The sequence below is a fragment of the Camelus dromedarius genome, chromosome 15 (assembly GCF_036321535.1).
Source record: "Camelus dromedarius isolate mCamDro1 chromosome 15, mCamDro1.pat, whole genome shotgun sequence".
NCBI classification, from domain to species: Eukaryota; Metazoa; Chordata; class Mammalia; order Artiodactyla; family Camelidae; genus Camelus; species Camelus dromedarius.
This window is the reverse complement of record NC_087450.1, coordinates 52,296,141-52,312,692: the sequence shown is the minus strand read 5'-3', so window position 1 is coordinate 52,312,692 and position 16,552 is coordinate 52,296,141. Positions and strand designations below refer to the sequence as shown.

The 16,552-nt window shown below is 44.8% G+C and overlaps 1 protein-coding gene across 2 annotated transcripts in view; it reads left to right on the top strand.

Moving 5' to 3' along the window:
- KCNS3 (potassium voltage-gated channel modifier subfamily S member 3) overlaps positions 1-3,517 on the top strand; it is a 33,230-nt gene extending 29,713 nt beyond the window's left edge. For both annotated transcript variants that reach the window (XM_010986683.3, XM_031466612.2), the window contains one exon: positions 1,506-3,517. In XM_010986683.3, coding sequence (XP_010984985.1) covers positions 1,565-3,040 — 1,476 coding nt within the window. In that variant the 5' untranslated portion in view covers positions 1,506-1,564 and the 3' untranslated portion in view covers positions 3,041-3,517. The remainder of the gene's footprint in view (positions 1-1,505) is intronic.
- The last annotated feature ends 13,035 nt before the right edge of the window (positions 3,518-16,552 follow it).

The window sequence follows — 16,552 nt, the reverse complement described above, 5'->3', positions numbered from 1 at the left end:
CCTCGAGGATAAAGTCCAGACTCTTTAGACGGATGCTCAGGTCTCTTTACTGCCTGACTTCTGCCTACCTTTTGATGCCCTCTGTTGGGATGTCCTTTTCCCTCTCTGGTCACCTCTGCTTAAACCTGTAACATTTGACCTGAATGCAACCTCATCTATGAAGCTTCTCCAGACAGAGATCATTGCTCTTTTCTCAACGATCCCAAAGACGCATGACTCAACTTCTATTATAGCAGTTGCCACGTTGGGTTATTGGATTATAATAAGGAAAAGAGTAGGAAGGGATTGGGAGAAGGTGGAACGTGCGTAGTGGAAATAGCATGGGCTTTGGGATTACTCCAACTTGGGGTTTTAATTGTGGCTCTACCATTTACTTCTGTCTTGACCTTGAACTCAACCGCTCTGAGTATCCGTTTTCCTATACACTTACCTTACAGTGTTGGAAGGATTCAATGACATAATATGTACAAAGCATCTGGTAGGTCTCAGTTGGAATTCTGTATGTGACAGTCTCACCTTTCTTCTACCTGCATCATTGGCCCTGAGGAAGCATCATTGTATTGATGATGGTCAAAAATCTATTATTTTCTCTCTGAGAAATGGTTCGCGTACATCTCAGTTAGTATTAGGACTAAAACGGCCTGTATGTGCTGGACCACTATGTCTTGGGTATCATAGATTGGGAGTATGTGGGAGACTGTGAAGGGAGGGAGGAGGTGGCAGAGGAGCGTGGTTGTGTCAGGAAACTGATAGTGCAATTAACTTAAAGAGGTTTCCCTAAGTCAGTTTCTTCCCTTGTGGATGTACCTGAAACCCCATCCATGGAGTGTAACTATATCTTCAAGATAAAGGGTACTTAAGGACAGGGAGATAATTATATCCTCTTGATTGTCCACATCTGAAAGTAGGGAACAGGGCTTTCTCTACGAGGAGTGAAACATTGGTGCATAAGGGGAAACCTACATCTTTTCTAAGAGCTGAGCTGAGCCCCTAGTATGTGTAGGTTGTGGTCAAGGTGCACAGCAGAGGAGAGAGCTGCTCCTGAGGGTGTGGGACCAAGCCCTGGGGACAAGGAGAGATGAGCTACAAGCGAGGCAGCAGTGAGCCTATCATTTCCAAATGGGTAGGCCTCGTGCTTGAGACTGGAGATGCTTGTATTGTGTAAGTATCCCAAACGCATTGCTTTTGGGAAGGTAGGAGATAATTTTGGATGCTTAAAAAATAGAGAAATAGGAATTGGGGTTCATAAAAATTATGACAGTATCTTTTTTAAAAAAGGATATATAAACCCAAATTTTTTTTAGAATAAGGAAAACACAAAAAACAAAACCCCAAAACCTATTTGTGTTGATTTTCTTCTAGTCCAAACGTGATCATGTCCTCTTTTTGTTATTCCATTTCCCATTTTGCTTTTAATGTAATTCATCCTCCTGGAAAGGGCAGATTAAAAATAAGCTTGGCAGGGCAGAGGGGACAGCGCTAATGCCGTCTTGTGTTCCTTCCAGGCGCAGCGTGAACTTCCTCGTCTCCCTTCCCAGCCAGCTCTCGGCCTCCTGTATCCACCATGGTGTTTGGTGAGTTTTTCCATCGCCACGGACAAGACGAGGAACTTGTCAACCTGAACGTGGGGGGCTTTAAGCAGTCCGTCGACCAGAGCACCCTCCTGCGTTTCCCTCACACCAGGCTCGGGAAGCTGCTCACCTGCCACTCGGAGGAGGCTATCCTGGAGCTGTGTGATGACTACAGTGTGGCGGACAAAGAGTACTATTTTGACCGGAACCCGTCCCTGTTCAGATACGTGCTGAACTTTTATTACACGGGGAAGCTGCACGTCATGGAGGAGCTGTGCGTGTTCTCCTTCTGCCAGGAGATCGAGTACTGGGGCCTCAACGAGCTCTTCCTTGACTCCTGCTGCAGCAGTCGCTACCAGGAGCGCAAGGAGGAAAGCCACGAGAAGGACTGGGACCAGAAGAGCAACGATGCGAGCACCGACTCCTCCTTTGAAGAGTCGACCCTGTTCGAGAAGGAGCTGGAGAAGTTTGACAAGCTGCGATTCGGTCAGCTCCGGAAGAAGATCTGGATTCGAATGGAAAACCCGGCCTACTGCCTGTCAGCCAAGCTCATCGCCATCTCCTCCTTGAGCGTGGTGCTGGCCTCCATCGTGGCCATGTGTGTCCACAGCATGTCGGAGTTCCAGAACGAGGACGGGGAGGTGGACGACCCCGTGCTGGAAGGCGTGGAGATCGCGTGCATCGCCTGGTTCACCGGAGAGCTTGCCGTCCGGCTGGTTGCTGCTCCCTGTCAAAAGAAGTTCTGGAAAAATCCTCTGAACATCATCGACTTCGTCTCCATTATCCCCTTTTATGCCACCCTGGCGGTGGACACCAAGGAGGAAGAGAGCGAGGACATTGAGAACATGGGCAAGGTGGTCCAGATCCTCAGGCTTATGAGAATTTTCCGAATTCTCAAGCTTGCCCGGCACTCGGTGGGACTTCGGTCCCTCGGGGCCACACTGAGGCACAGCTACCACGAAGTTGGGCTGCTGCTCCTCTTCCTGTCGGTGGGCATCTCCATCTTTTCTGTGCTTATCTACTCCGTAGAGAAAGACGACCACTCGTCCAGCCTCACCAGCATCCCCGTCTGCTGGTGGTGGGCCACCATCAGCATGACGACCGTTGGCTATGGAGACACCCACCCTGTCACCTTGGCCGGGAAGCTTATTGCCAGCTCGTGCATCATCTGTGGCATCTTGGTGGTGGCCCTTCCGATCACCATTATCTTCAACAAGTTTTCCAAGTACTACCAGAAGCAAAAGGACATTGATGTGGACCAGTGTAGTGAGGACCCACCAGAGAAGTGTCATGAACTCCCTTACTTTAACATTAGGGACATCTATGCCCAGCGGATGCACGCCTTCATCACCAGTCTCTCTTCTGTGGGAATCGTGGTGAGCGATCCCGATTCCACGGATGCTTCAAGCATTGAAGACAACGAGGATGTTTGTAACACGGCATCCTTGGAGAACTGCACAGCAAAATGAGCAGGGACGTTTGTGCCTGTATCTTGTGCCCCTTCCCGATGTTAGGTTAACACAGCTTTATAAACCTCAATGGGTTCGTTAAAATCATTTAATTCTCAGGGTGTACTTTTCAGCCATAGTCGGACATTTCATTGCTCTGAAATGATAGAAATGTCTTTATTTTTCTCAGTGAGGCGAATTAAATGCCTTGTTCTGAAATTTATTTTTTACAAGAGAGAGTTGTAATACGATTTTGGAAAAAAAAAAAAAGGTAAATGGTATTGGATGGGACTTGCTGTGGCTTCTGTATCATTCTGTGTTTATCATTTACTCACATTGAGCTAATTGTAAATTACTGACAAGTAGAATCAAAGGCCCAGCTGACTGAAGACTACATGCATGTAAGATCCACAAGTGAGACAATGCATGTAAATCCATGTTCATGCTCTAGACATGGAATTTAGGAGCCTAATAAACTGCCTAATTCAGTACAGAGAATGTCTTGGTTGTATGTTTTTATGTCAAGGAAGAACATTTTGGTATGTTCACGATTGGCTTGGGAGGGAGGTGCTCTTTTCGGAGCATCAAGAGTCCTTTCTGGATGTTACTGAATTTTGGATATACATCCACAAGGGGCTGGTTCTTTTGCTCAGGACACTCGGTGGTGGTTGGCAGGGAGGAAGATCACGTTCATGATTAAACCACACTGTCCAGTGTAAACCGATTATGCACCCACATGTTTAGGACATACTCATATCAGCATGTGTGCATGAAACATGTGCCTTTACAGATAGGTTTCCAGTGTATATCTTGTGTTTTATAATTTCTGCTGCTGAGATAAAATCCCATCACCTGAAAATTACGCAGAGCAGGGTAAACCTACAGGCTCACAGGCAGAGGTACTTTCAGTGAATGGAAGAAGGAGAAATGTTGTACAAACACACAGATGTGACTCATTATGGCCACAGGAGTGAAACTTGAATCACTGAGCAAAGCCACGCCAGCAGCTATGAAATGAGCCAACATTTAAAAATAGCCTTAGAGGCAGTCATGTCCTCCTCTTCCGTAGAAAACCCTCATAAAGAAAGAAGAGGCGTACATACTCATTCCAGGGCAGTAAAACAGCAATTCTACCCCATGCAGAGAGAATTTAGCTAAAAATCTGAATTTTGGAGATACACAGCGACTCTTAACTTGTGCTGTCAGACTGGCTTCTTTCTGGGAGATCTTCTGAATGGAAGAGTCACAAGGATTTATTATCCGATTTTTTTATGTTTGTAGATGCATTTTGTTGAAAGAAGGACGTTCTCTGTGGGTTGGCTGATGAAGGTAACTTTTTGACTCATCACTCTTTTTAATTGTTCTCTAATTCCTGAGATGGATATAACTGAACAGGGTTTATAGTCACGTTTCAATCTGGGAGCATCCCCTGCCCTTTAAAAAAATATTTCTTTCCCCTCAAATGCCTTTGATGTTGGCATGAGCATAATTTCGAAGCACAGCAATAGAATTTGGAATCCAGTTTTATTGAAGATTTCCCGATTGGTAATAAAGTCACTGAAGACTGCTGATGTAGTAATAGTAACAGTAACAGTAATAGTGATTGTAATAATAACGATGTATCAATAATAATAAGCTACTGTGTAAGGACGTCATCTATACCATCTCATTTATTCCTTACCTCATCCCTAGCAGCAAGGCTTTATGACTGTGTCCATTTTAAGATGAGGACACTGAAGTTCACAGGAAAAGTGGCTTCAGTTCACACAGTGAGTAACAAGAGTTGGGCTTAGAATCTGGAGAGCCAGATTCAGAGCCAGTGTCTGGAACATTGCCTCCCACTGCCCCCTGCTCTGCTGGGCTCAGCAGTGGATTTAAGGATACGTGAGGACAGTGCTCATCTGAGGAGCAACAAACTCTGTCAGATGTTGATTTTTCCAGTACTTGAGACGAAAGGGGAAACGCTGGCTTACGTACCTTTCCTCTCCCGACTCAGAAAGCAGACGCATTTGTTGACAGAGCAGAGTTTTCTAGAGTGCCCTGAAGCTGGAGCAGGCTCCAAGGGTCTTCCCCTGACCCTGAGTGATGGACGCAGTGGGAAACCTGGGTTTCTACAAGAATCCAGGGATGTCTCTTCACTGGCGGGTACTCAAGAAGATCCTTCTTTTAGGATCCTTTTTCTCTTCTGGTTGGAGCCCTAAAGGAATTGTATATCACGTGTTAATTCCTGGAGGTAGCTTGCCAGTGGTGGGGGTGCCTTCCCTCTGGGCTTGGCCAGCTGGAAATCTCTCCCTCAAACCTCGGCTCAGTCTCTGCCATACTTTTTAGTTGGAATTCATGCTGCATCATTGAGCCTCTAGTGACAAAGAGCTGCAATGCCTTCTTGTGTTTCTGCCTCTCTCGGCTTTCCCGCGATGCACGCAGGTCACTTGTCATTCACTCCCATGTGTTGAGACAGTGAGGTCCTTCTCGCAGGAAGAGCTGAGTCAGTGCTGAACGCCTGCTGCTCAGGGATGCTGGCAGTGGCGTGAGCACCAAGGGAGAGACGCAAGCCAGGCAACCTGACCCAAGTGGCGCTGCCCGTTTCTGAGTGACCAGTCCCAGGCAGCTGGGCTCATTTGGGTGGGACCAGAGTTTTGTCATTTAATTATTTCAAATTTCTTGTCCTACCCTGTGACCTCTTCCTCCATCTCCTCGGATTTGTTTTATCTTCAGCAGCAGTTCTTCATGGCTTTTTGGAAGGCTACTGAAGCACCCAGGGACCCACCAGGCTTGATTTCCTCCCTCCCAGTCCTTCTCCTCTGGAGGGAGGGAGTTTCAGCTTCCTGTGTCTCCAGTCAGCATTGCCTGTGTGCTTACTGGGATGTGTGCTCAGAACAGGAACGGGGAATATAAGAATGAGACATGGTCCTTGCTCTCAGGGACCATTAGGCTGATGGGAAATAGGTAAGTCTACTGACTTATGAATGTGTATGTGAGTGAGGGAAGGCTTCCTGGAGGAGGTGACACCTGAGCTGTCGGGGAGCATTGTCTCAGATTCCAGTGAGTTCATTTTGGCCTTTGGGAAAAAAAACCTCACTGACCCTGAACAGGTCCCAGTCACAGGCACTGCTAATCCCTGCCTTTGGGGCTTCTGTCTTCCCCCACCTCTGCCAACCACCCATCTTTAGTTAAAGGATCTTCTGCCTTTAGATGCGCTGATCCCACTTTTTCCCTGTGGGGGTCTAGCGATGCCCATAGAGGTAGACTTTGTGACTTTGCTTGCTCTTCTTGCTTTTGATTGTGTGTTTTGTTTTGTTGCCAGAAATATTTGGTCATAGTTTCTTTTGTGCAAGCCTGAACTCATCCTTGTGTGTTGATTGATATTTAACTTAGCGTTTGGTGGACATTTGGTATTGTCTCTGTCTATAAGGTCTTGGTGGGCCATTGCCTTGGGATTTCCATGCTCTGAGACCCCTGCTCTATTTTACAGAGGTTGATTGATGTTATTGGAGAAGCTTTTCCAAACATCCAGAAAAGGGTGATTCGTGCCATATGAAATTGCCATTATTCTATCATTTTTGACCTAGAATGACAGCAGGTTCCATATGGTTCAATTTAAGGTTAGGAGTTTGCCTCATGTTAGCAAAAAGGTATTTCTCAAGTTCTTGAGAACTTGTGACTAGTCCCATCTGTATGTCTAGTTTAAGGAAGAAGTGGGGCAGCGGGAAGCCTGGGGACTTGGTATCAGCACTGGGGCTAATTAGCTGTGTGACCAGGAGACCAGGCAGCCCCTCTCTGAGCTTGTTTTCTCAGGTTGGAGGTGTGTGTAATAACCACCAGATTCCTTTCTACCTCTGATACTTACGTAATTGACTTTCTTTTTAAAAACTGGCTAGTTCCCATTTAACTTTATTTACATTACAAATTTGCATAAAATTGATTTTAACCTGCTGCCTAATTTTTCCCATATTCTCTATCAGTCGAGCCCTAACTAATGAGGTTTTATTTCTTGTGGTTGGTGCACAAGTTATGGCTTGCCTTAAAACTTAGGCTATTAAAAAACATCTGCGAGAGACTCCTTTATTTCCCTTTGTGTGGCGACAAGGGGTGAAGGCCCCCAGAACACTAGAGGGTGATGTAAGTGAAAGGGCTTTTGAACATCAATGGGTACCTTGTTTTGATTTGCTTGAAAATCACTCCGTGGCTTAACTTTCATCATTTTCAGCGTCTCTTACTTTGCCCTTCCCAGGAAGAACGCCAAAGTGTTAGGTACCCAGGAGAGAGAAGAGGGTGAGCTGAGCAAGAGAAGGCAACCAGAAAGGCAAAGCACTGCCCAAAGCCATGGAATGTGACAGCTCAGAGGGACAGGAGAGGTCACCTGGCCCATCTTCCCAGTTTAAAGAGAAGGAAAATGAGTGACTCACCCAAGGTCATGAAGCAACATAGGGACCAAATTCAGACGGGGACACAATCATAATTCCTTCTTCCCTCCCCTCGGCTCCCTAGCCTCATCCCTAAGCTCCCTCCCTCCCTCCTTCCTTCCTTCTTACCTACTCTTTATTGTGAAAAATTGCAAACACGTACAAAATTGCAAACACATGCAAAGTTGCAATAATAGTGTCACGTACCTACATGTGCCACCACCCAGCCTCAACAATTACCATCTCATAAAAAACTTATTTCATCTCCTCCCCAACTCACTTCCTTTCCTCTCCCGTTTATTTTGAAGCAAGTACCAGGTGTATCATGGAATCCATAAATATTTCAGTAAGTATCTTTTAAAGAATAATCTTTTTTTCTAAATCCAATTGCAATGCCACTCGTAAAACTAAAATGCAATAATAATTTCTCAATACGATCAACTATCCAGTCTTAGAAGGCATTGCTTAGCCATTACTTTCCAGTTTCCTGGCATCTCTGACCACCTGATTCAGGTAGGAACGTCTACAAATCATGCACTAAAGATTCACAGGAAAGCAGGGAGCCTCAAGAAGTAATTGAAATGGTTTCTGCTTAGACTTTCAAATTATCTGATATACCTAACTATTTTCTCAGTTAAAAAAAAAAAACTCCAGAGGCTGAGAGAACACACCGTACAGCTTACATTTAACCTAAATGCTGCTGACAGCAGTTCAAAGTTCCTTTGTCCTTGTTTCACATTCCCTGAAGGTGGAACCAGCCACAACTGCCCCTGAATAAGGAATGTCTGTGTTCTTCGAGCCCTTCAGTTTCCATCCTGAGCTCTTTTCTCCTGCTAAAAAGAATCCCAGTTTTGAAAATTTTACTTGGCTTTTTTTTTCCAGGAAGGTAAGAGAAGAAGATAAAGTATTTATTCAACAAACACCCAAATGAAGGTAGGTGTTGTAGTTAGAGAACTGAAATAACTTTCCCAAGAGTATTAATTTCCGGTGGCTGCTGTGACAAGTTACCACAAACTTAGTGGCTTAAAGCAACAGAAGCTCATTGTCTCATCATTCTGGAGGCCAGAAGTTTGAACCGAGTCTGAGGGGCTAAAATTAAGGTGTTAGCTGGGCTGGTTCCTTCTGGAGGCTCTGGACATGGAGTGGGAATCCGTTCTGTGCCTCTTCCAGCTTCCAATGGCTGCCTGCATTCCTTAGCTCTTGACTCATCACTCCAATCTCTGCCAGTGTGGTCATGTTGCCTTCTCTTCTGTGTCACACATCTCTTGGCCTCCTTCTTATAAGGATTTGTGATTACACTTAGGATCTACTCAGATAATCCAGGGTAATTGTCCCATGTCAAGATCTTTAATTTAATCATGGCTGTAAAGTTCCTTTGCCCCATAAGGTAACATTTCCAAGTTCCAGGCATGAGGATCTGGGTATCTTCAGGGGCCAACATTCAGCCTACTACACCAAAAGTTATACCATTGTTAAGAAGCCTTTGTTTTAATGGTATGCTAATATAGGGCATCTTACTGGTTAGGAGAAAGGAATGTTGGATAAGAACATGGGTTTTGGTGTCAGACAAGCTTGAGTTTGAATCCTAGCTTGGTCTGCAATCATAGACAAGCTCTTTAACCTCTCTGAGTCCAGGGCTTCTCATCTGTACATAGAGATAGTGTAAGGACTTAATTGGCCAATCAATATAAAGTATCTTGTGCAGTGCCTGGCATAGAGTAGGCACTCCAGGAGTGATCTTCCATGTTATTGTAGCGCAAGGCTTCTTTTGACTTATCTCAAGTGGGACCCAGGCAGGACCTGATATTTTCTGTCTGATTATAGTACATGAATGAAATCAAACACAATTTGAATGCAAGACATTTACAGGTGTCAGTAGAAATTGATGAAGTATTATTGTGTGAAAAGACACCTGAAGCTAATTTCAAATTAAGAAATATAAATCTAAAACAGAAGAATCACATTTAATGATGGAGCAACTTTTAAGTGGATTGTAAGGGCTTTTGGAGAACAGGAAATGTCACTGAGATGCAGTGTATTTGAAGACGGGAAAGAGCACTGGACCTGGAGCGAGAATACCTTTTGTTTGCATTCCAGATCTGTTTCTTTTTGATTGGGACGCTCGCTCAGCCTCGGTGTCTCAATGCATGAAAACGGAACAAGATCACAGTTGTGAGGATGTAAAAATGCTTCATGTATGTTCTACAAACACTGCATAGTAAGAAGCTGTCGCGAGGCCCTTTTCTCAGAAAAGAAAGAGAAGAAGCAACTACGTGTGTATCTATGATGGGCTTTATTGGGTCATTAAAAAACATCAAATCAATGAATATAGTTCCTGAAATTTTGTGTAGCTTTATTTTAACACGGCTTTCTTTCCAAATGAATCCTGCCAGCTACCAACATGAGTATACATTTTATTAAAAAGTTCCATGATGCTGTAAGGCCAGATGCACGAAGCACACGCACAGCTCTTCTTCCAGTAGCAATTATCTGATGAAATTGTGCCTTGTCTGCAGCAGGCAAACCGGATATATTCCCGTTGGAGCAGGGAGCACGTGCTATGGTATTTATAAACTGTAAAAGATGTTTGTCAGCATGCACAGCACATCCTTCATCCCCGACTGCTGGCAAGAAATAGCCTCGTTGTTTCTGAGGAGCTAATGATGGATTCATAAATTCTGTCAGCAGATCTATTGCTGTAAGGGGTTCTCTCCATGGATGGTGATGACTCCAGCACGTGCAGTTCTCATCGTGGCCTGAATGGAATGGCAGGCCCAGGGTCACACATTTGGCGCATTCTTCCCACGCTCAACCCTAACAGTTTCCAGAAGCAAGGGGAGAGTCGTGGTGTACAGTCCTTGGTGTCGTAGAAAATACGGGTGGTGGGAGGTCAGCACACTACCAGTGCTCATCTTCACCTCTCCCCCTGCCCGGCAAGAGAAAGCTTTCAGAGGCATCTCAGATTTATTCCACGGCAATGCTGGAGGAGGGGGTGGGATCTGCAAAGGCCAGGACGTTTGAATCCTTTCCAGGTTAGGATGAGAGCAAGAGGGGTTCAGGTTTGCTCTACCTTTTGCCTCAGCCCAACCTAACTGCTGAGCCCACAGAGATGAGCTGCAAGCTCACAGCCATTGACCCAGGCCCTCTTTTTTTTTCCTTTTTTTTAAATTGAAGTATAATTAGTTTACAATGTTGTGTTAATTTCTGGTATGCAGCAGAGTGATTCAGTTATACATATATGCATTTGTTTTCATATTCTTTTTCATTATAGGCTATTACAAGATATTGAATATAGTTCCCTGTGCTATACAGTAGGACCTTGTTGTCTACATCCTATTTTATACATAGTAATTAGTATCTGCAAATCCCAAACTCCTCCCCTTTCCCCCCTGGTAATCGTAAGTTTGTTTTCTGTATCTGTGACTCTGTTTCTATTTTGTAAATAAGTTCATTTGTGCCCTTTCTTTTTTTAAGATTCCACATACAAATGATATCATATGGTATTTTTGTTTCTCTTTCTGCCTTTACTTCACTTAGAATGATGATCTCTAGGTCCATCCATGTTGCTGCAAATGGCATTATTTTATTCTTTTTTATGGCCGAGTAGTATTCCATTGTAAAAATACACAACTTCTTTATCCAGTCATCTGTTGATGGACATTTAGGTTGTTTCCATGTCTTGGATATTGTCTATAGTGCTGCTATTAACATGGGGGTGCATGTATCTTTTTGAATTAGAGTTCCCTTGTGTTATATGCCCAGGTGTGGGATTGCTGGATCATAGGGAAAGACCCAGGCCCTCTTTTCACAGCAATAGACTCAGACCCTCTTCACTCATCCCTTCTAGCTTCCAGTGGATCTGGGTGTGATCTGGCTTCTGAAGCTTTGACTTTTGTTCACCATCTGTCCTTGGATCTTGGCAAATGATTTCTCTGTTCCTCACTTTGGTTTGTCCTCATACCCGCAGTCTGTTTGTCTCCTCATTTCAGACCATTTTCAATGTGAACCGACCCTAGCTGGCCTCTTAGAAATACCCCAAGCCCCAACCGGCCAGGGACCAGCCCAATCCACTGAAAGCCCTGCAGGGAGAAACCTGGACATCTCCAGCTGTTGCAACCCATGAGCTCAGCTGACTGATTCAGGCCTGATCACACTTCACTCCAGGCTTCCTAGCAAGAGTTATCCACCACCACTGGGAGCCTGGAGTCAAGGCTAAGATAATGCATGATGTATAATAGAATTTTAAATGAACCACCCTTCCGGCATATTCCTGGGAGTTCCAGTGTAACAGTCCCCTTGTGTAACCAGCCGGCCCCAGCGGTGCTTGGTGGCTCAGGGGCTTTGTAGAGTGTGTGGCTATTTGTGGCAGTGTCCCAGGTTGACAGGAAAGACCCCGGAGCTGTTCTTCTGACTGAGTGCCTTTACGACCCAGACTATTTATTTTGATTTTGCCTGATTTCATTTGTTCAATATGAATTTATTATAGGTTCCACTGTGATAAATATATATATTTATATTTAATAAATAAATCAATAAATCAATATCTCTGTATTCTGGTATACTGGTGAGGACACAGCTCCTGCTTACAGGAAGTCATGCTGTGGTGGGATGGGCATCTGGGGCTGTGGTGCCTGACGCAGAGCAGGAAAAGAGCACAGGCTTTGGAGTCCAGACCTTGGTTCAAGGTCTGGGCTTACTTTATCACTTACTGCTGTGTGACCATGGCCAGGTTCCTCAACCTCTCTGAAGCCTCTGTCTTCTCACCTCTTCCAAGGGGGCAAATAACAGCCACTTCACAAAATTGAGATAATGCACATTCAAGACACATAGTAGGTGCTCAATAAACATTCCTTTCCTCTTCTTTTCATTCACCAATATTGCACTCTTGGCTAAGCTTTCATTACATAAGATGAACTGATGCCTTGATATGCATTTAATAAATCTGAAGAGTGTGGACTGTGAGTGAGATGATTTAGATTTACTGTCTCCTTGCTCTTCACCACATCCTTTGCCCCATAAACTCGTGTGGGTTCATCAGAATGATATCAAATGCCATTGCTGCTCTGAGCAGCCTCTTCCATCCCTGACGATTGCTGGTACAGACCTTTCCATCTTCTTCTGATGGTCGTATGCATCCTGAGGCAGGAGACCCCGAACTGTGGGCACTTCCTTGAGCAGCTACAGACTTGCTGACGTTTATGAATCCAGTACTGACCTGTCAAACAATGAGGGATTCTAAAAACAACACGGGCCCAAAATAACTGCCCCGTGAACATGGTATTTGAGTGATGACAATAGTCACCATGGTCCATAAACATTTTGGCAAAGGTTTCCATCCTTCCCTGAGCACCAGACTTCTACAACAGTGTTGCATGGACTTGTCCTGGGACAAGCATCCTTCATTTCTGATGGTTAAATGTTTGAGTCCATCTCAGGAAATCATCTGCAGTCAGCAGATCCAACAAAGCTGGAGTTTTTAAAGTAAATCTGGTGCCATTGGAACGTGCTGCTGCATTTGGAATGGCAGCTGTACAATAACAACATTATACGTGAACTTGGCATTGGTTTAAGCGCTTTGTATAAATTCACTCATTTAATCCTTACAACGACCCCATCACATAAGGTGCTGCTGCTACCCACATTTTATCATTAAGAAAACTGAAGAACAGAGGAGTTCTAAAACTTGCCCAGAGTCACCCAGCTGGTTGTTAGGGAGTGAGGATTTGAACCAAGACAGCTGGTTTGACCTCAGAATTCATGCTGTCAACGCTACAATATACTGGCTCAATACTAATTCAAGTCACATGACTAATGGCTACTTAGAAATTTAATTGAATAGATTTTGGCTATGTCAAGAGGCTGAGAGTTTTAACACTTTTTAAAGTTGAAGTATATTTGATTTACAATGTTGTATTAGTGTCTAGTGTACAGCAAAGTGATTCGGTTATATGTATATATTCTTTTTCACTACAGATCATTAAAAGCTCTTAAATGTTGTTCCCTGTGCTTACAGCAGGACTTTGTTGTTCCTCTATTCTGTACATAGTAGTTTCTATCCGAAGAGGCTGAGTTTTTAACATTTACTAGTAGGGTGACTTCCAAATCTGAATGCTGAAAACTGACTGCTTTTTATCTTGTCATGGCTGTTTTTGTTGAGGCCCTGCTGGATAATAAGGACTTTCTTGGTTACTGGGGAGAAGACTGGAGAATTGTTAGATACAAGCCTGTCAAGAGCTGTGAAGAATCTGGACTTTTGCCCTGCTTCCCTGGTAACAAGTTGGCCCGCCATAGATTCATGGATGCTGGCAGAGGACCATGATTCCTGGGTCAGAAACAAAGGGCAGGTCATTAGTCACAGCCATGACAGTAACCAGAGCAGCAGCATTTACACCTGTTTCTGAGCTCGTCTCCAAGGAGTGATGCAAAGTGGGCCTGAAGAGGACACTGGAGCTGAGGGAACTCAAATGTTTTACACCAGGAGGTAAGCATGTCTATCCTTTGCCCCAGAGGGTGACATTACCTGCATTATACTGGACAGTAAGCAAATCTGCCCTATGTTCTGGAGGGCAATGTCTGGAGACACTCTCTCCATATTCTGAGTCTGTTTGCTCTGCAAACATCCTTGAAAAAGTAGATCAGAACAAAAGCAATTCTTGGGTCCCTTGTGTTTCTTCTCATTTGTGAGCATGAATTGTCTCCCAATAGGTCCCTGTGCTCCTAAGAATCTAGACTTTCAATGTGCGGGTACAAATAACAGACATGAAACATTATCAGAGTAATATACGGGGATTGAATAATTTTGACTACAAACATAAAGGGCGGGCGTCTCAGAGGGAGAAGTCATTTTGGGCTGTCGGGGGGGAGTAGAGACGTCTTCATGAAAGAGGAGAGATTTCACTAAGTAGAAGAAATTGGAGAGGGACAAAAAGAACATTTTATGTGGTGTCACAGCTGAGGCCAGTCATACAGGGCTTTGGACTTGGGGTCAGACCTGTGTTCCAATCACGGCTCAGTCGTTTACTGGTTATGTGCCCCAGGCAACCTCTCTGAACCTTCTCGTTGTTTATTGACTTTCTCTCCCCTTTTCTATAGGGTAGGAACACTTACTACCTGCAGATGTAGAGATCAGAATTTTGGTCAATATCATCGTGGAAAATGGCAAGATCTTTGCTTATCTCCACCCACCATGGAGAGTTAAGAAAACTGAGTTCAATTTTCTGTGTATTGGGGGAAATTGGTGATGTGGCCACACATTTCTCAGATTCTTTGAATAGCTGTTGATTCCTCTTACCTTTGCCATCAAGACACAGGCACATGATCTCCCTTCTTTGGGCAATTTTCTTTAGTTACCCAAGCCTGCCTTGACTACACTTCCTCTGATCCTGTCAGTACTGCTCTCAGTCCCTCGACTGTGCTCACATCCAAGGGTGAAGTTCTGACTCCATAGCTCAGCTCCCACGACCTCTGTGAACCCACCCAGGTCTGCCAGCTCTGCTTCCTCTCCCCTCCTCTGCCCCTAGACTTTACTAACCAGCTTGACCGCAAGTGGTGTTTCTACACACACACACACACACACTTGCACCCGCACATACACACACACACACGCTACTGGTTTTTCATGGTTTTGCTTATATTGCACCATCTCTCTGGAAAGTCTTTTTTCCTACCCTTTCACCATCTCATTCCTGCTCATTCTTTACAAATCAACTCAAGAACACCTCCTCCTCCCTTAAAAACAAAATAGCTAAACTTAATGCTTCTACATGAAGTTTATCCCCTTCCCTCCTGTCTATACATCTGTCCTATACATCTGTCCATCCATCCATCCATCCATCATCTATATCCTGCTGTATTTTCTCCCGTTGTAATATGAAATGTGTATATGTGTGTCTCTCCACTAGACTGTAGGTTATGAAATGTGGATGATAGGCCCTCAGTGGCTATTCCTCTAATGACTAAATGAAAACAATTGAATGATTTTGTGAACAAATGAATGAATGCTTTGGGGCCAACAAGCACACCTCTGAGTCTAGCCCCTCACGGCGAGTGCACAGCGTATCCGGGCCTCATAGCCCTTCCTGCAGGTGGGCTTGCGTAGGAAGGCGGAGGGTGGGGCTGGCTCTGGGCACAGCCTGTCTTCCTTTCCAGCTCCTTCTTACCCTCTCACCCCTTAGTCTTCCCGTCTCTATCCCTAGTCCCTTTCTCACAGGGGATTAGTCAAAGCTAAAAACCAGGAGTAGAAGGAGTTTAGGGGAGTCGATCCCTGTGTAGTCTGATCTCCCCTCCTTCTAAGGTTTTCAGAGGCCTCATGAAGATCCAGGGGCCTATCGCCCTCCTCCCCTGAAAGAATCCTGAACCGTGAAATCTGGGCTAGAGAGGAACTCGGGCTCTTGCAAGGCTGCTCCACCCACCGTGCTCCGTCCACAGGAATGAAGGTGGCCTCTGCTCTTTGTTACTCCCATCCAGCTTTCAGGGCCACAGTGAGGAAAAAAAATCCATAAACGCAAGCCTAGAGTCAACTTTGAGAAAACACGCATTACCAGGGAAGGCAGTGGACAGGTTCGTAGTCTCATGTCATCTGGGAGGGTGGGACACACTGCGTCAGCTGGCAGCCCCCATCCACACCGACTGACTGTCTTGTCTAGTTGTTTCATTTGTGCAAGTGTCTGCTTCGCCCGCTCGTCTGCCTTTGGTGTGGAGCCTGGACTTGGGCCCGTCACTTCTCTTGACTGTGTATCAGGCATTGGGCTACTTTATTCACAGTTGGTGGTTTCTGCGAGTCACTGGCTGGCTTGTCAATTTGCTGATGGGACAGAGTGCAAGCTTATGCAGGGCGATCGCTTTATAAGGGCTGTTCTGGTTTCTGCTAAATAAAATATTTAGATGGCTTGCTTCTTGGCTGCAAAACAACAACGTCAACAACACAAGCAACCATAACAACATCATCTTCGACTTTTGAGCACTTCTTTGGCAGGCGCCGTGCGAGACACGTTACACTTGCTCTCGTGAAATCCCTTGAGTAAAGAATAATTTTTGGCACCATTCTACAAAGAACAAACTCAGGTACAGAGACGTTGGAGGATTTTTCCAAGGTCAAATGGGTATTAGCTTTTAAACAGGATTAAAAACT